The sequence below is a fragment of the Callorhinus ursinus genome, unplaced genomic scaffold, assembly GCF_003265705.2.
Source record: "Callorhinus ursinus isolate GAN/ISIS: 27379988/994484 unplaced genomic scaffold, GSC_fseal_2.0 scaffold3, whole genome shotgun sequence".
Lineage (NCBI taxonomy): Eukaryota > Metazoa > Chordata > Mammalia > Carnivora > Otariidae > Callorhinus > Callorhinus ursinus.
In genome coordinates, this window is record NW_027397065.1 from 33,127,579 (window position 1) to 33,151,530 (window position 23,952).

The 23,952-nt window shown below is 45.3% G+C and overlaps 1 protein-coding gene across 4 annotated transcripts in view; it reads right to left on the bottom strand.

The window, feature by feature from the left end:
* KCNIP1 (potassium voltage-gated channel interacting protein 1) overlaps positions 1-23,952 on the bottom strand; it is a 204,528-nt gene that overhangs the window by 22,329 nt on the left and 158,247 nt on the right. For 2 of the 4 annotated variants that reach the window (XM_073890118.1, XM_073890129.1), the window contains exon 1: positions 22,612-22,815. The exons of the other annotated variants lie outside the window; for them this stretch is intronic. In XM_073890118.1, coding sequence (XP_073746219.1) covers positions 22,612-22,744 — 133 coding nt within the window. In that variant the 5' untranslated portion in view covers positions 22,745-22,815. Of the gene's footprint in view, positions 1-22,611; positions 22,816-23,952 lie in introns of those variants that run through there. 4 annotated transcript variants of the gene reach the window in all.

Below are 23,952 nucleotides of genomic sequence, written 5' to 3' on the forward strand. Positions count from 1 at the left end.
ACTCAGTGCTACTTGCGAGTCTGCGGACACAGAAAAGGTAGAGGTGAAAGGATGGAAAAGGGTACAACATATAACACACATCAAGAAAAGCAGGCACAGCTATTTTAACATCAGATAAAGTAGACTTTAAGGCAAGAAGCTTTGCTAGAGAGAAAGAGGGAGTTTGCATCATGAAGGCGCCATCCACCAGGAAGACAAAACAATTCTAAATTAGTATGCACTAATAATATAGTTTCCAAATACACACAAAACGAAGGCTAACAGAGAAAAGGAGAAATCACAAATTCAGAGTCATAGCTGAAAATTTCAAAACTCCTCTCTCAGCAACTGATAAAAAATCGATAAGGGTGTAGAGGATATGAGCAATGCAATTAACAGATGTGACTCCATTGATAGCAGAGTGGAACTCTTTACCCAACCGCCATGGATCTCACACTTTTTCTCAAGTGCTCAGAGAACACTTACCAAATGTTATCAAGCCAATCTCAACAAAGTTAGAAGAACTGAAATTATTCAGGATGTTTTCTATCCACAGTGGAATTAAACAAGAAATCAAGGGAAGAAGAAAAAGGGAGGACATCTCCAAATGTTTCAAAATCAAGCAATCGGGTTCGAATTCCTAAGTAACCCATGGATGGATGAAGAACTCTCATGGAAATTAAAAAGAATTTTGAGCCAAATGATAGTGAAAATATGACAGATCAAAACTGTGGGACACTGTGAAAACAACCCAGAGGGAAATTTAAAGAACGTGACATACTTGAGCTGCAAATAACTTAGGTGACAGTGTGCATAAAATTGAATGCTGTGCTACCTCTTGAAATCACATTTCTAGTGCTTCCAGTGGTTCATTTTCCGTGTGCCTAAACTATGTTGGTTACATTAAAGATCATATTAGAGGTGACATGCTGGCATTTGAAAATGTGATCTTTTCCCTCCCCTTAAACATGGTTGATTGGTTTACTCTGGATGAGTTTAACACTATCTTTTGATTGACAGTTTACCCCATTATAGTCAGGGGTGAGGATCCTTGTTGGTGACTATATGAAGCCAGTGGCGGAGGGGGTTGGTACTCACGGGGACAAGTTCCATTTGGTCTTGAAGTGTAATCCTGGAGGCCGAGATTCTTACAGCCGGGGCTCGGAGGTGAGTCATAAACTCACTCAGACACACACAGCACACACAACTCATCAGCTCTGAATTTTATAAACTTAATGATGAGTCCCGGGAGTGCCAAACTGAGCTTTGATAAAGATTTTCTGAGTGTTCTGGACATTTTTTTCAGTCTTCTTGCTTCAATAAAACTCAAATCGTGTTTTGCTCCAAGCGTTTGTTCTCTTAATCTTGAAACCCTCCTGCCCCTTTTAAGCAAAATTGAATTTATACATTTCTCATTCATTTACACCTCAGTCCTAAAAATCTTCTGGGGAAAAAAAAAAAAGAGTCCTACAAAAAAAAAAAAAATCTTTGAGTACTGCTACTTCCATTAGATGGGAGATTTTCCAGATCAGATGACTTGAAAATTCTTCCATATATAGTGTATTTCAGTTCTCTGACCTTTCTCCCAAAAGGAGGGTGTTTTTGAACGTGGCCTTCAGATCAGCACATTGGGTGGGGTGTGTGGGAAAGGGAGTGTCAGATGTACCTCGGAAGGTGGTGCTAGTAGAGATTAATTGTCAGAAATATAATGTAATTGTTAAAAGTCCACAAAGTCATTACACAAACTGTGACATAAATCACAACTCTGTTGCGTGACAACAGGAAATTCACACATTTCCCAACAAGATTGGAAAAACAAAGAAACTTCTGGGAAAGAAGTGAATCACTTAGATCCTAGGGTTGGCAGAAAGAAGGAGCCCTAAATGGTGTTTCAGGACAGGGAACAAGGGCCACATACGTTCCCTTCACCTCCAAAGCAACATTTCAGTCCAGCGAAGCCCCTGGCCAGGCTGCGAAGGAGAAATGTCAGGTTCACTGTAGGGTCTCAGCCACAGGTGGAAATCTCTAGATGATGTTTTAAGTGGACCTCTGTATCTGGAAAAACCATCCTGTATGATTTACTTGGGTGGCACCAGCAATCTCCACAGCTCTAGGGACCAATTAGTCCCATGAGGCCCAAATCCTGCCACAAGTTGGCATCCCCAGTGGGGAACCTTCTACCATTTCTCCTTTGGTCTCAGCTGCCCTGAAGTTCCAGCACATGGATATAGCCAGTTCATGAGTGGTGGCTGCCCTGGGCTGGGGACGGGGAGGTGCTGCCCAGGATTAAATGAGTCTCGAATATTCCTGCAGGAAATAAGAGGATTACAGAGATGGGATTTTGTTGCTCCTCTTGACCAAGAAGCTAAAATGTCAATTCACTGCAAATGAGGAGGACAAGGAGGGAGAAGTATCCATGGGGAAGGGCACTGCTAGTTTTAAGTTGGAAATACGAAGGTGCAGAGAGAGGTCAAAAAAATCACTTGAAGGAAAAGTAAAATTGCCTCGTGAATATAGGCATAGAATTTTCTCATCAGTGGAAACTCAGTGGATCCAGGCCAGGGTAAGGTGTGAAAAGCCTGTCGTTCAGCCTGCTTTTTGAAGAGTAGTTCACTGCTTTCCAGCTAATTCGACAACTGGCCAGGTGATGCTTTCCAAGCAGAGGGCTTGCTTCGGTGGGCTGCTGAATGTTTAACAACTGGCATTTGGGGATGCGGGGAAAGCCTGATTGATACCATTTTCCAATCTCTTTGGTGCTGCGAAGTCAGACTAGCTGGGATATGTTCAGCTATCCCAAATTAGTGTGCTCAGGGCCCAAAAACCAAAGTCATCAGGTCGGCTTGGCCTCTACAATCCAACCGAATAAACCTTTGCATTGTTGTTATTGTGAAAATGAAGTTCTGTACCCCATACGGAATAATCACGAGCAGGGCAGTAATGGCGATTGGCCAAGTGAGCTTTTGCTGGAATTCAGTATTCATGTGTCCTCATATTAAGTGCCTGACTTGGTGAGCTCGGAGAGCATGGTAATAGTTTTAGGATTGATCGAATCATCTCACTGTCCCTAGGAGGTATACAGTTATTAGACTAATTCCAGCTATAATCATACGCACCTTGTAGTCGTGAGTCTAAAGGAGATAAGATATGTAAAATGCTCTATGCACATAGTAGGTGCTCAAAAATGTTATTTCTATCGAATAGTGTATGGTGTCCATGATTTTAAGGGTGATTTTCAAAGGCAGAATCCAATAATCAAGTCTGTAGATACTTGCTAGGTCATGATTGTACCTTTTCTGATGGATCTAGTTAATTGTGCTCCTCTTCAGTGTAGGGAAGATCTGTTCGTTCTGTGATTTGCTCTGTCAGAAAAGTACCCACTTGCCAGCTCAGCTTGGACACTAACTGGCTGAAGTGAATATGATCTTTCTGTATCAACTGCAGCAGACATAAGCGAACACAGGATTCTGGATGAAAGAGCGCCGAGCACCTCAGTCTTCAGATTGCCAGGGAACAGGGCGGAGCGTCTGTGAGTGGTGGACCCCAGAAACACAGGGCCTGGAGTGGTAAGTCAATAGATATAATAACTGACCGTCCCTGAGAAAGTTTCCTGCCTCCTCTCCCCTAGAGTTATTACATGGCTCCATGCCCTCTGCCCTTAATAATCCAAACAGTCAACGTGTGTATCGTTTTGGTCCATTTCTTAGCTGGAGCAGGGAATTGGACATTACCCTCGCCTGCAACAAGTACTGCCAAATGCAAGGACTGCAGCCAGTTCATCAGAGAGCAGACGTCTGCTTGCCCAGAGGCAGGAAGAAGATGGCAAGGTGTCATCTGTAGGACTCGGCTCGGAAGCCTCTTAACTGTGCACTTAATAAATGAAGCCTTGGTGGACATACCTTGAATTATTAATGACGTTATTCAGCTTTGATTGTTTCCTTCTTTTGGGGAAAGGTTATTCACTCAAATGCCTTTGATTAGACTATACAATACATCACAATTGGGCATATTTTATGTGCAACTTTATGGTGATAATAGTTCTGTCTCATTTAGAAGCAAATCAGACATTATGAACTTCGTGATTTATTAATGTATTGATTTCTATAAATGTCAGCGCATCTCACATCCCGTCAGAGAGCCCGAGAGCAATCAGTGGAGAGCCAATAAAAATGTAAAATGAAACCATCATAAAAAAAAGGAAATACTGCCTCTTTCGGAGCCCTGCTGCCTCTCTGAATTGTTTCAGGATCCAGATCATTACCATGAAGGCATCTCCCCCACCCCCGAGGAGACCGCTGGCAAGAAGCTGTCAGGAGAAGCCCTGTCCTGCCTGTCTCTTCTGCATGGTCTGAATAAAAACACAAGAAGTGACAAGTCAGACCTGGAGGGGCCTCCAGAGCCCGTGCCCAGACTCTTCATCCTGGAGAAAGCAGGAGGATAAGGGGGTCCCCTTCCATCCGCTTTGCCCCATTACCATCTGCCAGTTCCCTCCTGAGGAATCCTCGGGGTGAAGCCCAGATTCCCCAGCACGGTTTCCCACGACTCCCCAGCATGGGTCTTCTGCAATAGCCGCAGTCCTTGGTCTCTGCCAGAGCATGTCATCAGCTGATCCCAACCTCAGCCACCCGTTAAACATGCTGCCTTGAGCGCCATCTCCTCTGGACAGCTCTCGCAGATGCCACAGGGAAATCTCTCTCTGTCCACTTACTGTCTCTGATCATCCCCCGGCAGGTGTCAGAATCTACTTTTTTGTGTTGCAGATTCCATTTACGGGACTGGAGTCGGGTAGGGTACTGGTGGAGAGACTCTGTCGACATCGTGCCTGCTTTTGTTCTGTTTTTTATTTTTGGTGTCTCACTCCTTCCATGAGGTCTACGCTGGCTTTGCACATAGTAGGTGCTGAGTAAGTGCTCACTGTTTGCTGTAAGTGTGCAGAACTATAACAAGCTCAGTGGGAATTACACTGAGTGCTGAGAAAGCAGCCAAGAGAAAGAATATCTGGGAAGTATTTGGCTAATTTTGTGGCTAATTCTGTCGCTTGACAGTTTAGTTTAGAAATCACCGTCTGGCAACCCGCGGGGTACAGTTGTTGTTTCACTTCTTTTAAATGTGAATTTTGACAACATTTATTTCACATAAAATATGGGTTTTTGGCTTCTCTTTAGACATCGGAATTCATATCTGTGTCGGCCTGCATTATCACATTATCACGTGGCAACAGTTGGCTGGAGCTGAGGAGAGGCTGCTTGGTCTAGTCATGGCCGGTGCTCGCTAGTAAACCGCAATACCCACTACTCCCTGTTACTTCCCCAGAACTAAGACCAAGGGACAGTTTTCCATTATCACTCATTCATATTACCTGCCTCTGTCTGAGAGCCTAGTTTAACCGCCCCTTTCCCCTACCCCATACCATGTTTTTCCAAGTGACTTTTGTGTGTTTTGTGATAATCTAGAAACATGACAAGTTCATTTTTTGGGTCCCAAGCAACATGGAGCAAAGTGGATGTCCTGTGATTAGAGAGGACCTCTGTACAGATTCAGGCTGTGTCCTTAGATATAGGCTTCTGTGTGGCTAATATCACACGTAGCAAGAATGGGGTAGATTTACAGCTTCTGGTTCAGTGCATTTCAGCTTTCTAGTCTAATAAACCTCTTTTCATGTCACACAGCTCCTGTGAAGGAACTGTTATGTTGTTCCAATTTCACAGATGAGAAAAACTGAGGCTCAGAGAGGAAAGAAAATATTAATTTTCCCATTGTATTAGGAGAAATGGAATCAAGAGGCAGGAGACCTCCCTGAAATCACAAGGATGGTTAAGCAGAAGAGCAAAGACAAATCTCATCATCTGACTGATAGTCAGATGCTTTCTGCCATAAGGGACCATCCTGTGGGCCCCCCCAGCACAGTCCTGTGTCTTTGTGGTTGTTGCTCTGTCTCAGCAAGTCAGGGGCCAAATTCCTCTATCCAAGCTTCTTGCACTTCTGCATTTGAGAATTTGCAGAGCCTAGTCTCAGGTGGCAGGAGGGCAGAAGCCAAATAATTTCAAGGGTTCCCGTCCCACCCCCTCCCTTGCCTCAAGCTCTCTGCCATCCATTTAGCATTTCCAATCTTGTTTCCCTTTTCTGAGCACGAAAGCAGCCTTAGCTCTGGGTGACAGGCTGTATAAGTCACAGAGCATATGAATTACAAAGAGATGCTTTTATCCATCCCTCTGACTTCACAGATGTGGCTGCTGGGGACCAGAGAGTGAACTGGACTTGTCCAAGGTCACACATTGGGTTCCCGGCAGAGCAGGATTCAACTCAGGTCAGTGTTCTTGTCACAGCACTGTTCACTCATTCAGCAAATAATCCCTGAATGCCTACTGGGTGCCAGCCATTCTTGTAGGTGCTGGCGACAAGGCAGTGAACAAAAGGTGAACAAAGCAGTGAGCAGAGGTGGTGAAGAGTGCAGTGAATGAAAACAAAGCAGGGTTCCAGGATGAGAGAGAAATGGCTCATGGGAGGCATCAGTGTCTACAGGGCTGTTGGGGAAGGTGGTAGGGAGACGAATTGAGCATCAGCAGGAGGGGAATGAGGGTGAGTTTGCAATCAAAACAGTCGGGCTTGAATCCCAGCTCTGCAGCTCAACAGCTGGTGAGCCTGAGCAAGTCACTTCTAGCCTGCAAGACTCAGTGTTCTCAGTGGTAAAATAGGCACAGCAGCACCCACCTCCCAGTCTGTTAGGATCCAAGGAACCACTGCAGAGGAAGTACCTGGTCTGTTGAAGGCATTCAATAACGTCCCCTCCTCACTTGGTGGGGACAGCTGAGGCTCAGTTTCCTAATAGGTGTCTCTGCTTGGCTGAGTGCGACTCGGGAGAGCCTCACCTCGGCAGGGTGCAACTCCGGAGAGCCCACATGATAATACTCTATTAGCCAGGGTGACCAGCTGGAAGGCTTTCGGAGTTTAAGAGGATGCATGAGCGAGGATTAATTAGCTGAGTTAGTTTGTGAATCCATTAGTGGGTCACAGGACTCTGAAGCTTTTTAATCTGAGGAGTGGTGGGTGGCAACCACTAAGCCTAGAGTGATCCTTTGAGGGAACTTTCCAGATCGGAGCCCTGGCTTGGAATTCCTAACCCTTCTAAATTTCTTGCTGTGAGACAGCAGGGTTTTTCATCATATGAGTCTCCAAGTGCCTTACCATAAAGCTTAAGTTGGATCATAGGAGTCTTTGAAAGTTAAATCTCACATTTAAGAAATCCAAATAGCTTCTAGTCATGCCTCTCTGTGAAGGCTTCCCAGACTTCCCCACCGGCATCTCAAATCCTGAAACACCGTGTCTATAGTGATCACTTCTACCGGATTATGGGGGGGGGGGGGGGGGGGCAGAGACTGAGCAAGAAGGCACACTCTCCTTTTCACCTTCTAGCTCATTAGTGCTTGAAATATGTTTAAAGCTATGTGTATGGTTGTTTTGATAATTTTTATGTTATGGTTAAAGACATGACTGTTTGTTTCATTGTGGTCCTAGGAAGTCTAGTCTAGTGTATTGGGTGTTTCGTTGTATTTGTTGTGATGTTGTTGTCGTGGAATAATACTTTTTTTCAAACAAAACATGATATTGTGATCATTAGTGCTATTTTTGGTTCTCCTCCTTCCGGCCGAATGTGGATGTACTTCCAGCCCCTCTGAAGTCAGGTGTGATCACGTGGCCAGTCCTGGCCAATCAAATCAAATGAGAACGGGGGTGCTGAAACACTGAGGGGTAGGGGGCATGTTGGGGGGGTCTTCCCTTGGTCAGAACAACAGCTGACATTTCAGAAGCATTTCTGAGGTTCCAGGGCTGGCTCTAGAGCTTTCTGTCTGCGATCTCGCAGAACCCTCCCCAAACCCCGCGAGCCCCACGCTGCTTCCCTGTTACAGACAAAGAAGCTGAGACTCAGAGAGGTAAGGTCATCTGCCCAAGGCCACACAGTTAGTAAATGGCAGACCCAGGACTCAAATCCAGGCCTGCTTGATACTAAAACCCATGCTGTGAACTGCTGTGTTATGGCCTCTCAGGTTATAACCACACTGAACTGGATTAAAAGGCCAACTTTGCCACTCTGATGTGATCTTACCCACATCTCATGGTCCTTGTGAGGACCAAAGGTGACAAGACGTAGGAAAGACCTGTGCCTGGCACCCAGCAGTACTTGTCCCTGGGGCTTCCCTTTCTCCCTCATCTGGGTCCCCAAGAGGACATTCCCACAGCACTTGGGTGTTTGGAGGAAGTGTCTCAAAGCGATGCTGCTGAAAAAGCAATTTTTTTTTTTTTTTGCTGTAGCTGTGTGGATAGATTTTTAATATTTAATTAGGAAGACCTTCCGCTTGGAGAGAGGGCAGGACTTGTTATTAAATCCCCGCTGCTTGGTCTCCTTACTTGCCCGTGGGATTATTCATTCATTTCCAGTCACACAATTTAATATTGCAACAGCTAATGGGGAGATGTTGATAATTTGTAAAACTGGTTGGTCCCAAGGCCATTGGAGAAGCTCCACGCCTGGACCCGATTCCGGGAGCGAAAGCAGATCCTCGGGAGATGAGGGTGCCAGGGAACTTCCTGTTCATTATCTGCAAACCTTCATGAGTGTCTTCTGAGATACCACGTTGGGAGCCATGAGGATTAGAAAGACCTTCGCCACTTAGTTCCGTCTTTGAGGACTTAGGACCCTGGGACACCTGAATACATTAAAGGGTTTTTGTGTTAAAATGTGGACCTGGGATTTGGTTTAATCAAATACAGTAAGAAATGCAGACGGGGAAATTACTGTCACCAGGGAAAAAGTTCATCCTCCACGGATCCCTAGAAACAGGAGGCATGGCACGCCATGCAGGGCCACACATGGAAGCACCGGGGTCCATCAGGAGGCAGACAGGGATGAGGGGGGAGCATGGCTCAGAGCCTTTCCTGGGGATTTTGAAGGAAGGAATAGGTGAGGCAGGGTAGGCATGCTGGGATTGGAAAGTTGGGGGGATCCTGGCCACCTCTGGGCTGTAGGGGTGTTCCCGGCTGTCTGGTACCTGGCCTGCGGGGGTTTAGAGCAGAGGGAATGCTGCTTTGGTGTGTGGGAGCTAGCTAAAAGAGATGGTTGGGTGTGGGCTCTGGATTCGTTGGTTTGTGTACCAAAGGCACACTCGCAAGGGAGTCAATTGCTATCCGTACTAATTAGCCAGCCCTGGGAGGTGCGGTCTCTCCGGGATCAAGGCCCCAAATGCCGGAGTATCAAGAAAAGAGAAAATAAGAAAATATAGTCGATAGAGTTTGGTTTTGCCGTTAGGCGTGGGTTCAAAATGCATACTTGGAGATTTCCTAGCTGGGGCATTGGGCATGAACGTTCCTTGGTCTCAAGGCTATGTACACAGCATCTCTCCCCAAGACAACTGGAAAGCTCCAGCCTCCAGCCTCTTGCCTCAGCTCTACCAATGGGTCCTCTGCACGAACAGGCAGAAGGACTTTTGTAGAACAGTCATTCATAGAGCACTTAACTGTGGAGTATCCAGGATGTGCCAGGCACTTAGACAGGCAGTGTGATACGATGGTGGGCAAAGACAGGTATGGTTCTTGTCCCCAGTGAGGTTACTGTTCGGTGCATGAGGGACTTAACCTAAGAATCACAGACACACATGTAAAATTGTAAGTGTGAGGAGTGCTGCCCAGGGGAGCTATTCGATGCTACGGAGTGGTAGGGGGCTCTGGTGCCCTGAGGTTTCCCTGAGGGAATGAAGGTGGGCCTGAAATCTGAAGGAGTGGGAACTTACTAGATGGGAAGGAAGGGGTGTGTGTGTGTGTGTGTGTGTGTGTGTGTGTGTGTGACATTCTAAGTGCAAAGGGAAGATGGGGGAGCTTTTCAGGAACCTCTTGTGTGGAGGCTCTGGGGAAAGAGGAAACAAGATGTTCAAAGGAAATACATCTGAATATGTCCCTTGCTTTAAAGCCTTCAATAGCTCCCCATTGCCTGCAGGAGAAAGGCCATGCTCTTTAATAAGGGCTTCAAGGTCTTTTATGATTGGTTTCCTGCTTAGCTTTCAGGGTTTGTCTGTTGCTTCTCTCCTAGCCACGTTACCCAGCTCCACCCATACTCACTCTCTAGAAGTACCTGTTGTTTCCCCAACCAGACTTCCTAAGTGACGCTTTCATACTTTTGCACACGCTCCTGCTCTATCTAGTACCTGATTGCCTTCCCTCTCTGCTGGGTTATTTCCTGGGTTTCCCTCAAATCTATCCCATCACACCACGCTCCTCCAGGGGGGCGCTATTTAAACTACGGTGTGAATGGTGCCCACTGCAATTGTACAGTCCTCTATAAAATGTCACCTCAAGAGCTACTTCTTCTGAAATGGAAATTTTGTTCTCTTCCCCAGACAGCATCTGTATGGCAACATCTCTCTCCGGTAGCATCTGCCACACAGCATGATAGAGAGACAGAGGCCTTTCGGTCTCCCTTGACCATGGGCCCCTTGAGGGGTTGGCGAGTTCATTCAGTCGTCACAAATACGGATTGAGCTCCTGTTCTGTGCCAGGTACTGTTCCAGGTGCCAGCAATGTGATCACAAATACGTCACGCAAGTCCTCCGAACAGTGGGACCCACGCGTTAACTAAATAATCACACCCATGAATATGCAATTATGAATTGTCCTAAGAACCTTGACAAAAAAAGAGGGGGCAGTGTGAGGAAGCAAAGCCAGAAGGAACCTAATTTGAGTCAGAGGGAGGGAGAGTCTGCAGACACGGGAGCTGAAGGGTAAAGATGAGGAAGCGTCGCAGGAAGAGTTTCAGGGAGCAGAAACAGCAGGTGCCAGCGTGAGGAGGTAAGCGTGAATTTGGCCTTTTGAGCAACAGAGTGGAGGCCAAGTGGGGGAGCAGAATGGCCAACGTGTCAGGTAAGATGGTAATTGGTCAGACCAGTCAATTTAGGGTTTTTATCTTCAAAGCAATGGGAAGCAGAGATATCAAGTTTCTAATCACCCCAAACCAGAAACCCACCCGAGTGTCCATTAACATTAAAATCAACAACAAATTGTTAACGTACTGACACAATGAAATGCTGCACAGCGATGCAAGTGAATTAACGACAGCCGCATCCAACAATACGTACGAAAAGTCCACTTGTGCTGGTACAAGTCAGGAGAGCAGTTATCTTGGGGGACTAGTGACTGGAATGGAGCGAATAGAGGGCTTCTGGGATGCTGGAATGGTTTTCCTCCTCTTTTTAAAAAATCTGGATATTGGTTACCTGGGTCCGGTGCCTACCATAGTTCAATAAGGGGTTTTTGTTATTGTTTGTTTTGGTTTGGTTTTAGTAGGTGCCGAAAGACTGCTAAGGTAGAGTTGCAACTGGATGAGAGATGATGTTAACTTTATTTTTTTATTGTATCTTATTTTATTTCTTTTTTGGTGATGTTAACTTTGAAGGAGACTGATCAGGGGCAGATTTCCAGTCTCTCCAGCAGATAGAATCCGCCAGACCTGCTGATGTAAGGGAGGGGAGTGTGAGCGAAAGGGATCAGGAGATGACAAAGAAGATTTTCCGGGGCTTGGGCAATTGGGTGGCTGGTGGAACTGGGTGGTGCAGTGGGGAGGGCTGGGCGGGAGCTTCGTCATACTTCCCTCTGTCTCCTGGCCCCAGCAGTGGGGCTGTTACAGGGATGGGTTTGGTTAATACTGATTGACCTTCCATTGAATTTAAGTCAATAACCTGATGATCAGTGCTGGGAGAAGAGCCAGTTACCATCCCCTTGCTTTCTACACATCTCACCTTCTTAGGATAGTTCAAATTATTTGTTCTCTAGACTCAACAGCTTTTTGTGGTAGGGTTCATGAATGTTTGTCAAATGGACAGAACGTATTTATTCTCTTTGTAAATACAATGGCAGGTTATGTGCTTGGGCACATAGATGTAATAGCTTCAGATGTTCCTCGTGATTCTAGATGTTGAGAGGAGAGGAAGGGACGTTTAAAGAGAGCCTCTCAGTGTGAGTTGCTGTGTCCAATGCATTTCATGCCCTGCTTTATATACTCCTTAAATAACCTCGCCAGGATTATTTTATAAATATCCAGTTTCTAGGTCATTATGGCTTGGTTATTAGTCATCAAGTAACAAAGTTGGAATGTGAACTGTGTCTGGTTTTGATTTTGCCACGCTGCTTCTGTCTGATCAGGGATGAAGGTCAGGGGATCAATGGCGTCTTGGTCTCCATGATGACAGGAGGAAGCCCAGATGCTTAGAAAGTGCTTGGAGATCTCCAAAAGAGAGCAGCTCTGAGGTTCTGTTTTGCCATTTTTAAAATCATTTACCCATAATGTCTCTTTATAGGATAATAAAAATGAACCATCTGTGGTTCATTGGGAAACATGTCTCAGGCTTATTAAAAATATATGAATTTTTATTTTAAGACGGGATGGCCATATTATTCAAAATTGTAAGCCAAAACGTATTATCTATTATTAATTTATTTTTAATAGACATCTTTCTTATAGATTAGCATTCTAATTACTTCTGAAAAAGTGGGCAGCAGCGAGGCGAGGTTTCCAATTAAAGTTGTCCTGAAGATAAATGGAGGTCTTGGGCTGAGAGACTTCACCCTTTCCCCATCCGGGAGCAATCCTATCTGTCACCCCGGGGGTGGGGGGCAGGTCAGGCTTCTCATCTGTGCTGTATCTGCCCCAAGAGTTTGAGGCTCTCCTCAGGAGTGAAGGTGGGGGGAGCTTCCAACCACACTTTCTGGAAAGGGCTGCACAGGTGAAGGTGAAGGCCACGGGAGGAACTGCTTTCGCGGCTTCTGGCAGCTTTCCCCTCCTCTCAGCTGCCTGCCCTTCCCAAGGCCCCCACACTGCCTGTTTGCTATCCCTCTCCCAGGCCCAACCCAGAAAGCACCTGCCGTAGTGACCGCAGCTCACATTATACGACAGGAGAGTGCAGGGGCTCTTGCAAATCTTTATGTAATTGAAAAATCTCCACCTTTATAGTTTGACTGAGGCTCAGTCATGTCTTGCAATCAGGTCACGTTGATGACAAGCCTTCTGCAGTCAGATGTTTACATCTGTCAAGTCGGAGATGGTTGGATGTTGTGCCCAGGGAGTGGGGCTTGAATCCTGAACCTGTCACACACTTGTTGGGTGGCTTCCACAGTCTTGTATATGAAGGACACTGCCTTCTTAGGGTCTTCCCGAGGTTTAGGTGGGCACCCAGATGTGTGTAGTTAGTAGGTGAGCGGCAAGTGTGGCTCCTGTCCTTTCCCCTCCTGCCCACCCCTGTGTGAGGGGGTAGGGTGGGAAACTGAGCTCTGGGTCACTCTGCCTGGGTGTCAGTCTGGCACTATCTTTAAGGGACAATGTGTAGGAGGGCTGGACCCTCCCTCAACCCCCTGGTTCGGTGTTCTTTGCGGGGCTGGGCATTTCCATTTGCTGGGGCTTCAATTCCTTCTGGAGGAAAAGGGGATGAACGGGGACATTGGATTTGTAGCCTTGCCAGTTCTTTATATTGTTAGTTTATTAATCAATTATGGATCTCATTTTCAGAAACATCTCTAAAGTCACCTTGAACCTATGCTATTTTCAGTTCGTATTAATTTTCTCTCGAGATACCAAGTTTTATTAAGTTTATTACTTTTGGGTAAGTCAGAGTTCTTTTTAATCAGTCCTAGTTTACTTCTTTTGATCTTCTAATTTTAGTATGATTTTAGATTTTCTCAACATTCATGTATTTGTTTAACAAGTATATAAGCATGCCCATGCTCTCCGTATTCAGATTTTAGGGAAACGATTTATATAAAAGAAGTTTAATGAATTCCTACTATGTGAAGATAAGCTAAGGGCTTTCCGTTTGTTAATCTCCTTTTATCTTCCCAGAAATCTCGGGAGATGATGTTAGTATCCCCAGTTTGCCTTTGGACAAGCTAAGTCTCTGAAAGCTTATGTGACTCTCCCAGGGTCCTGCAGAGAGTAAGCGCTTGTTCTGGGATCTGGAGCCAGATCTTTCTGTAATGTACTGTTGCAGTGTTGTAGCGTTGCATCCAGCTCCTTTTTGCCTTCCTTCTCCTCTTCATACATTGGGGAGATGGAAGTTATTATTCCCGGATTCACTCAGCATTGATGCTTTGCTTCTTCAGACGTGGAGGATTTTTTAAAAGCCTCCTTGTCTTGTCTAAAAAGGCTTTGGAAAGGTTTGGAGTGCAGACTCGATAAGAAGGGTCCTCCAGGGCTCCCATCCAGCAGCTTGCTTCTTTCCTGTTGCACTTGACCTCGGCAGAATCTGAGGATAAACTGCTGGACTGCTGCGACTTAATGCAGACCTGCCCGAGTAGCAGCCCCACATTTGATACCATGCATGTTTAATTGCATCTGGCCAATGAGTGCGTTGCATGTTTGGGTATCTTAGGTGGTTCTTGGGGAAAATTGAGGGCATGTATATCAAGCAATTTTTGAATTATGTCTCTATTAGCCTCTGTGCATGTCTCCCTGGGGAAGCCAGGAAAGCTCTATTAGCAGAGCAGTTTAAAACAGGATTGGAGGAAGCAGTAGGGGACTATCCCATAGGGCACAATAATTATAAACAGCACTTCCATGTAAACAGGTCTTAATGTGTTTTCTATATTGAATTCCTGAGAGTGAGACTCTTGGGTGGTGTCTCAGTGCCCCCTCCAGGGCAGCACCCCTGAAGTGCTGGGTACTTAAGTAGAAGGCTTAGTGGGCCCCTCTGCCTCCCTGGGCACCAGAATCCTCTAAGACCGTGGCAATGCTGAGTTGTGAGCAATATGATGATAATGCCATTTTTGTGTGACCTTGGGCAAGTCACTTCCTTCCTTTGGGCCTTTGTATCTATAAACTGTTAGCACTGAGCCAAATGCTCTCATACAGTTCATTTCAATTAATCCTCCCAATATCCTACAAGGTGGGTTCTATTACCCCATTTTACAGATGAGGAAACTAAGTCTCATGGGAGTTAAGTACCTTGCCCAAAGTCATTCGTCCACAAATGGCAGAAGGAGGGGGGTTAAATTCTGGCTTCTGCCTCCAATTCCAGGGTTATTTCCAAGGCACCAGATCATTTTCATGCTCTGGAGGGTCCTGCCCAGCTAAATACTCTACGAAATATACCTTTTCAGTACCAGAAGCTTGGTGATCTCATCCTGGCTTTTGCAACACTCCCTCAACTTATTTAGACTCTGACAGCCATGGGAACAGATATATTGCTCATTTGTACTGTGTTGTATGGCTGCTGCTGGTTCCACTGTTCTAGGGGTTATGGCTCAGGCCAGTGCACCCCTAAGGCATCCTAACTGAGGGTTGGTTGTCACGGTCATAGTGCTGTAGAGAAATGTGGCCCCGGCAAGGTCATATCCCTTCTGTCCACCATGAAAGCAAGTATCTCATGGAATCGTGAGATCATGAAAACTTCAAGGTTGGATGGATATTAGATGTTATCAGTGGTTTTCAAACTCATAAAGGCAAGGACTTCTTTAATTAAAGGCAATTTGCACGGAGGCTACGTCAAATAGATGAGAACAATCAGATGCTGGGTTAAAGAGCGAGAGCAGACAAATGTTTTTTTCCTTCTCCAAATCCCATATGGTGCTCCTTCTGGAAATTTTGCAGATCAGCATTTGGAAACCACTGATCTAATTCAACCTGCTCATTTTATGGTTGGCTAGGATGAACCTAGAGAGGAGCATGGATGCGCCTGAGGGACAGGGCTGAGGCTGGAGTCCAGGTCAACTGACATGATGCCTGAGGCTCTTTCAACAGCAAAGGAGTAGCAATGAGGGTGTCCAGGGTTGGACTTGAATGCACTCTCAGCTCCTTTGCTATGAAGAGGCATGGCCATTAATTTGTGCATTAATCCACTCATTCACCAGTTTTTACTGAGTACCTATTTGTCAAGTAGGAGCACTTGCTCTTTTCTTGGAATATTCTCTGAAATATCAGGGGTTTACCCCCACGCAGGCCAGAGGGGGAATAGCAAGCTTGTCAATAATTAGAATGTATATTAGGCAGGGAATAGAGAGGTCTGGAGAAGGAGCCAGGCTTTGAGGGAAAACAAAGGCCCACTGGAGGGGAGTGAGAAGTAACTCTGTGTATGGTGTGGGATGTGGAGTCTTTGCTGGTGAAATTGGAAGGCTTTGTCTTGGTCCCACAGATGCATTCTGAAGTGGGAGGAAGCCTTGAAGGCAAACCTCTGGGCTTGTCACTCATTAGTTATTTGTTCATTCATTCAACACTTCTTGAGCATCTACGATGTGTTGAGCAATGTGCGGAGCAGAAGAAATATGTGGTGAACAGGGTGGACATACTCACTGTCTTCACAAACAGCCCCTCTTCAAGGCTCTTCTTTGTTGTCAGGATAAAAACATTTGTTCATTCTTTCAACAAGTGTTTGTCCTTGGTGCCAGAAGCAACTCTTCTCTTAAAGCTGATTCCCTCGGGAGGCACAGCTCCGCGTGGCTCGAGAGGGGAAAGATCACCTCAGCCATTCTTTCTCTAGTTCTTCAGATATACAAATGTGAAAGCAGGTAATGGTCGAAAGCCAGTATACTATGTTAGCAGCATCATTTAGGAAGGAGAAAAAAAAGATTTTACTCAGGCTCTTCACACACAAATTCACGGACGAAATGATTGCCTAAGCAAGGGTGTGTTTTTCAGGGGCAGTTCGAGATCAGTCAGTGCAGAAGGGTAAGTTGTGATGGGGATGGATTAAAAGTCAGGAGAGAAGGAAAGGAAAGATCAGTCCAAGTGGGCGTCGTGGTAGAAGGGCCCGAGTAGCCGGAGAGGTTGAGAACCCTGGGGCTGGGGAGAGAGAAGACGGTGGAGGGGCACGTATGGGAGAGGGCGGGTGAAGGCAGAGAGGAGGAATCTGTGGACAGCTTTGACTTTTTAATCTTTGAATATTGCCTTGAGGGAAATAAAGGAACAATACTGCAATGCTTACTTATTTCCAGGGCATCAGATCAATGGAGTATGAGGCCGACTATGCTGAACAAAGGACTATGTGTGTGCCATTGAACTCTTACTTCAGAAAACCCCGCCTGCCCAGCCAGAAGGAGGCCTGAGGAAGTAATGGGACAGACTGCCCTTTATAGACAGGTTTGTGGCACTGAAGAGAAAGGCTGGGTTCCTCCCTGGGGCTGGCTTTGTCAGCGGGGGTGGGGTGGGGTGGGGGGTGGGCAGAGTTCTGGCTACGGCGCAGGTGCCGAGTGGGCTCCTGGAACTTTCTTTTGCAGCATATGGTCTCTAGAGATTGGAGTATAATGAGCCGTTGGTAAGCTGTTAATAAGCTCAGCAGACTCTTAAAGGCGAATGATTCTAGGACGGAACTTACTGGACACCCAGGAGAACCACAGAGAAATCAAGAGCTTGCCTCAGAACGAGCTGAATCTCCTTCCTGTTACTGCTGCCCTCTCCCCCTGCCCTTTCTCACTCCTGATTCTTCACCTTCTTGGTGAAGGTGAAGGTGAAGAATCCTTCTCCCCACTTCTGACCACTTCTGAGCTGCCGCTCTCTCCTTCCTTCTTGGTTCTCCCATCTCCTTTCTCTCCCGTTTCTTCTGTAGTTGAAAATAGGGTAGACTCTCGAAGCAGGTTCATTCTATTCCTCAAGTACACTCTATATTCACTTTTCTTACTATAAACCAGGCGGTGGTCCTTGTCTGTCGGTACCAGGAAGCTGACCACTGTGTCATCACAGTGCTTGGTCCTGGGGATAACGTGGGACTGGGGCAGCGGCAAGCTACGAGCACTTTCACTTTATGTGTATGGTAAGGGATTGTTAAATCATGAGAGTTCATTCGTGCGTAACTTGTGTGAGTATTATGCAAATAAGTAGGAAAACGTGTTTTTACAAAGCAAGTGAGTTGCACGTTTGATGTTTCTCTTTCACTACAGAATCTCAAACCAGCCACATGCAGTTGCTTTGATTTAGATGTGGCCCTCACTTTTTCTCAGCGTCCATCATCTTGGATAGGAAAAGACATTTAAAAAAATTGACCAGGCTTGCTATGACAGACTTCAAGCTACAGAGTAGTCTATGCTAGCAAAACTAGTGTGTCTTTGCATTGGATTTTAGGAGATTTTCTCAGCTGCACGGTGTGGTTGGGGGAGAAGGTGGGCAGTAGCAGAGTGGAACCTGGGGTCAGTCCCATTTTATTGGTCAGGTGCAGGGGGTGGGGGTCCTCAGTCTGTGGCTGAATGAGGGGGTGGCTTTCCAGGCCTAGGCAGCTCTGGATGTCCTTGTGAGATCCCAAGGACTGGAAAGGTTTCTGAACACAAGATGCATTCTTCTGATGCAGAATCCATTTCTATCCTTCTGTTGGTCATACAAGTAGACAGTTCTAGACAGACCTGGGAGCCCACTCAGAGAAAGAGACAGGGTCATCCTCATGGGGGATGAGAGGTCTGAGGAAACTCCTCCCAGTTACCTTGAAAGAGGTATATTCTCGGAACACCTTAAACCTTGGCAACATAAAAATGATAATGTAATTAACAGATTTGGTAGTTAGAGAGAAAGACAGGAGAAGTAAAGGAAGTAAAAGTGTGCTTGTCTTTGGATATTTTAGAGAAGGTGGGCAGGAGAGACGGCTCAAAGCCAATATTTAAGGAATCAAGCCTTAAGCACACCATTTAAAGTATAACAAAATCTATGGAAGCATTAAAAATAACCAAATCTGGAATTAGAAAGAAGAAAAAGAAGAGAGAGGTTTGGGGCTAAGGCTGTGGAAGCGTAATCTACTTGGGTTCTTCTGTTTACTCAGTGGTGGGAGGGTATATGAACCCTGGGTCTATATCTAGAGATGTCAGCAAGGCCATGCTCCTGTTAAAGGCTCTGGGGAGAATCCATTCCTTACCTCTTCCAGCTTCTGGTGGCTGCCAGCGCTCTTTGCCTTGCGGCCCTCCCTCCTGTCTCTGCTCCAGCTTCACATCACCCTCTCCTCTTCTGTCTGTGTCTGATCTCTGCCTGACTCTCTTTTATGATGACATATAGGACTTAGGATGGCATATACAACCCACATGGATGATTAAGGATAATCTCATCTCAAGATCCTTAAGTTAATCACACCTGCAAAGAACCTTTTTCCTTGTAAGGTGACATTCACAGGTTCTAGGGATTAGAACATTCATAGGTTCTTTGGATGGCCATGACTCAGCCCATGACAACCTAACTGGACTGGGTTATGAGTACTTTACCAAGAGGAGTGATAACAAACATTTGATGAGTAGAAACAGTGATGTTCCCAATGCTCCAGCACAGTTTTGCTGCATTTGGACAAGAGAAAGTCCTCTGTAGTGGGACTCAGAAGACTTGAATTGAGTCCTGAAATTGTTACTTTCTACCCATGTGGCCTTGAAGTCAAAGCCCCAGAACTTCACTTTTTTTAAAAAATACAGAATTAGTTCAATAGTAATATAAGATTCCATATATGACAAGATTTCTCTGCTGTCCAAGTGCAACACTCAAAGGACAATGGGTTCCTAAGCTACAAAGTACTAGACAGGCACTAAGTCCTGTCCTTTCTATAGAAAGGGTGATGAGTCCGACTGATTGGCAGTTAAGATGAGGTCATTAAGGTGGCCCTAATACGACATGGCTGGTGTCTTGTAGGAAGAGGGAAGGACGGAGTGAAGATGAGACACACAGGGAGAAGATACCATGTGCACATGGAGACAGATTGCAGTGACGCTGCCACAAGCCTGGGAACACCTGGGGTTACCAGAAACTGCAAGAGGCAAGGAGGGATTCTCCTCTAGAGGCTTAAAGGGAACAGTCCTGCCAACTCCTTGCTTTTGGGTTTCTAGCCTCCAGAACTGTGAAAGAAGAAATTTCTGTTATTTTGAGCCATCCGATCTGAAGTAATTTGTTACACTCATCCTAGGAAATTAGTACAACCATCACCCTCATGTCTCCATTTTGACAAATAAGGAAAGTGAAAGCTAGGGAAGAAAAGGGACTTGCCCAAGGGCATGACACTGATAAATGGCACATCCAAGATCAGAACCCAGCTCTTTTGATTCTAGGCCCCAAATCGATACCATTCTAAAATTACTACTGAAAAATAAAATAAGAATAAGATGAAGCACATAAGAAAGACTACTGATAGGTTCTTCAGAGTTGCTCTCCTGCTCTCTTTAGAATGATTGCATCACATTGGTCCCTGTGTATTTAATAGGAAGTGATATTCTCCTTTTGGGACTCAAATGGGTGAACAGAATTTCAGATGTCACATACACATTAAAAATGGCATTTTGGACCATATGGGAAAGGCTCTAGCCTAACAGCCTGTGTGATATAGACTTAATGACAGACCACAGACTCCATCTTACTCATTGAGCCACTTGGTATACAGGATAATGGGTACAGTTTTAGAGACAAATATCTCTACCCTGCTATTGCTTGTGTTTTTGGAAATTTTATGTAGTTTCTCTAAACTTGTCTTCTTCTTTATGTAAAAGGAACAATGAGGGGCCCCTGGGTGGCTCAATCTGTTAAGCATCTGCCTTCGGCTCAGGTCCTGATCTCGGGGCCCTGGGTTGAAGCTCCCTGCTCAGTTGGGAGACAGCTTTTCTGTCTCCCTCTCCCTCTCCCCCTCTCCCCTTCTTGTGCTCTCTCTCTCAAATAAATAAAATCTTAAAAAAATTAAAAACAAGAACAATGATATCCACTTTCCACTGCTATTTAATTTTTTTTTCTTTAGAGTGTTATTTTGAGGCTCACATTAGCTCATGTATATAGGAGCACCTGGCACTATGCCTAGGACATTGTAGGTGCTGAATAGATGTTAATCCCTTCCTTCACCAAGGGTTCCTGGAGGCGGTCTTAAACATATGTTCTCTACATTTTACCCTAATCCCCTCATTACTATAACATTAGATGAGTAACTGATATCTTCTGTGTTAATAAAACCAAAAGCTATAATCTTGAGAAGCTGAAGCAGGAGAAGAGAGATGAGCATGTTCGGATATGGAAAGGAAGAACAGGGTAATATTTTCCGCCACACCTTTAACCTTATAAGGAAGTTTCTCTGGAACTTTCTCTTACAGTAATTTGTCATTTCAGTGGGTATCTCCTTTGAAGCTCAGAACATGGATGAAACATGTTTCGGGGATCTAGTGGAGAACCAGGGGTTTTGCTCAATTGTTATGGACTGGCAGGCTGAGTGTAGGGTTCGTGAGGAGCACATATAAGGGACTAAGGGCCTGGAAGAGTTCTTTTGTGCACAAAGAACTATTCTTCCAGATTGTTAGATTTCAGGTGGTTTTCAAGAAAAAAAAGTTTTCTGAGTGTGCTTCAGCTTCCAAAATCTCAGGGAAACATAATCATGGAATCATAGAATCATGGATTCACTAAATTTTAGCTGAAGCTTGACAAACTCACGTACAGGCCCGGCATATAGGAAAGATAAAGGGAACCTGGTTTTGTTGAAGCAGGGATGAAGGGTCCAGAGTTTGCCTTACTGTGAAACTGTGAACAAGGAAATATTCAGGTACTCCAGAATTCCATGAAGCAGAGTCTGAAAATCATCAATATTCTCACAAGGAAACTGAGATCCAAATAAAAAATGACTTGACTGATTAAATAGAGAGCAATCGTTAATAGAAACCGGGTCTCTTGACTCCTAGTCCAGAGCTCACCCAAGCACATCATCCCGCATTCAGTCTCTATTCTATCTCAGCCTTGGTTAGTACTTCAGCTAGTCCTTTGTCTACAAATGTATTTCATTATTATGTACAGTTATGGCTTATGATGCCTCTTGGAAGAGAAATTCTGTCTACACTACCCAGTATGGAAGAATATACATTGAATACACATTGTATGTACATTGAATATATATTGTTGGAGACTGGTTTTGTTTAATGCATTGCTCATCAGAATTGGAATCTCTCCAGAAGTCTAATTTTATGTGACAAAAATTATATAAACAAACTATGTCCTATTTGGGACAAAATCTCCATAAGGAGGAAGAAAATACTTACTTCTTGAACCTCTTTAACTTTGGAAACCAAACCGCTAACTTTCTAGTCATAAACAGCATGGGTTAACCCAAATTTTTGGCTACTTTCTCACTAAGGAGTGGAAGGTGAAACCACAGCTAATAAGGTGGTTTTAAGGTAAGGATTCTTATGAGGGTTGGGGGTGAAGAGCTGGGAAAAGGAACTGACATTTTCTAAATGTCTTCTAATTGTCCGGCACTGTGATTAGCATTTTACAAAGGTTTTAACACCATAATCTTCCCACCTACTTCTTAAAGTTAATCAACATAATGACTTCTAAGAGTCATCGGCTTCTACCAACAACATAGCTATCAGACACTTGGAGAGAGGATTGTGATGTTTTGTGCTAGTCTCACACAGCTTAAGTAATCCACCAAGACCCACATGCACACAGGGCAGGAAGGGAAGATCTAACCCCTTCCCAGTTCTCCAACTCTCCAGGCACGGTGGACAGCGCATCACTGGGGCGGTCTGAGGAAGGCGAGGGATCAACACCGCTGGGATTTTTAGCAGGGCCTCTGCAGAGCTCTCGGGTCTCCGCGCTACTTCGCGTGCGTTTTCTAAACTCATAACAACCTAAGCTGAAAAACACATTCTTAAAAAAACAGGGAAGCGCAAGAGTTCGCTTACCGTCTGACAAGTCAATCAGCCCGAGGTAGTGCAAAAGTTTCAGAGAGGAGCACAGGACCACCACTATTCCCAATGTTTGGAGCCCCTCGGACTCGCCCTCCGCCCACATCCTGCCCGGACGCTGGCGCACCATCCCGCGGGACGCCAGCAGGCATTTCAAGCCGGTCTTCCAAGCCGTTCTTTCCGCTGTTCTCCTAAGTGCATGGTTGATTTTCACCAGTCTGTCTTCCGCATTCCCTCCCTCCCTCCCTTCCACTCCTCCCTGCTCCCTCCACCTTTCTCCTCCTCTTAGCCGGCAATCTCTACGTGGTTTCATAGTAATCTTTGCTTTTACTTCCTCTTCTCTGAAGGCAATCTCCCCAGAGACTTCACCAACCCCTGCACACCTGCTGCCTGAGTGTAACCATAACCGGCAGCGTCTCATGGCATATCCTCTTCGGAGCTCGGAGGGAATGTGTGTGAACGTAGACTATTTCAAGACATAAGGGAAAAGACTTAACTGCTTTCGATCTGCAACAGGCTTAGAGGGTAAGGCTATTTTTCAAAAGGACAACAATTTGCCTGTATTTCTCCAGTAAAAACCAGTCAAGCTTATTCTGGAGTATAGGTGGTCCCTGTTTTGACATCACAAACTGCCCTTGGAAACTGGAACACCAAAAAAGTAATTGTAAACTGGGCTGAGTCTACAGTTATATTTGTATTTGGGAAGGTTTTCTATATCAGTAGAAGAAATTACTAAAAGCAAAACTGATTGAGCAAAACTCCTAGAAAGAAAGCAAAGGATGGGGAAGCAATGGTGTGGGTTATAGGTGTGTCCTAAGCTTCTGGGCTCTGTGAGGGGCATCACGCTCTCCCTACATCAGATGGTCAACAGTGAGCCTGGTGGGGAAGGGCGGCCAACATGGAGAAGAAGGAAGGCTGGGACTTCCATCCCAGAGACCTACCCTTGGGAAAGTTCCTTGATCTTCATAAGGCCCAGTTTCCTCTTCTAGGAATAAGCCTTCCTCAAATAAGAGAGCCTACGCCAGGTGTGAGAGCAGAGTTTGTACTTAGCAAATGCTGGCCTCAGATTCGGAGAATACACCATGTGGGCAACAATGTGTGTGTGTGACGGGGGGAAGATACTCTCATGACCTGGTGTGGATGTAAATTCGCAATCCACTTAGGAGGGAAAAACCCATCAGAAATAAAAAGTGTATATACACTTTGATCCTGGAATTTCACTTAAAGGGATACTTAAATTATATATATATATATGTAAAAGGATATTCATCACATCATTTGTAACAGCAGAAGACAGAAAAAACCTATATGCTTATCACTGAGGAAACTGGTTAAATA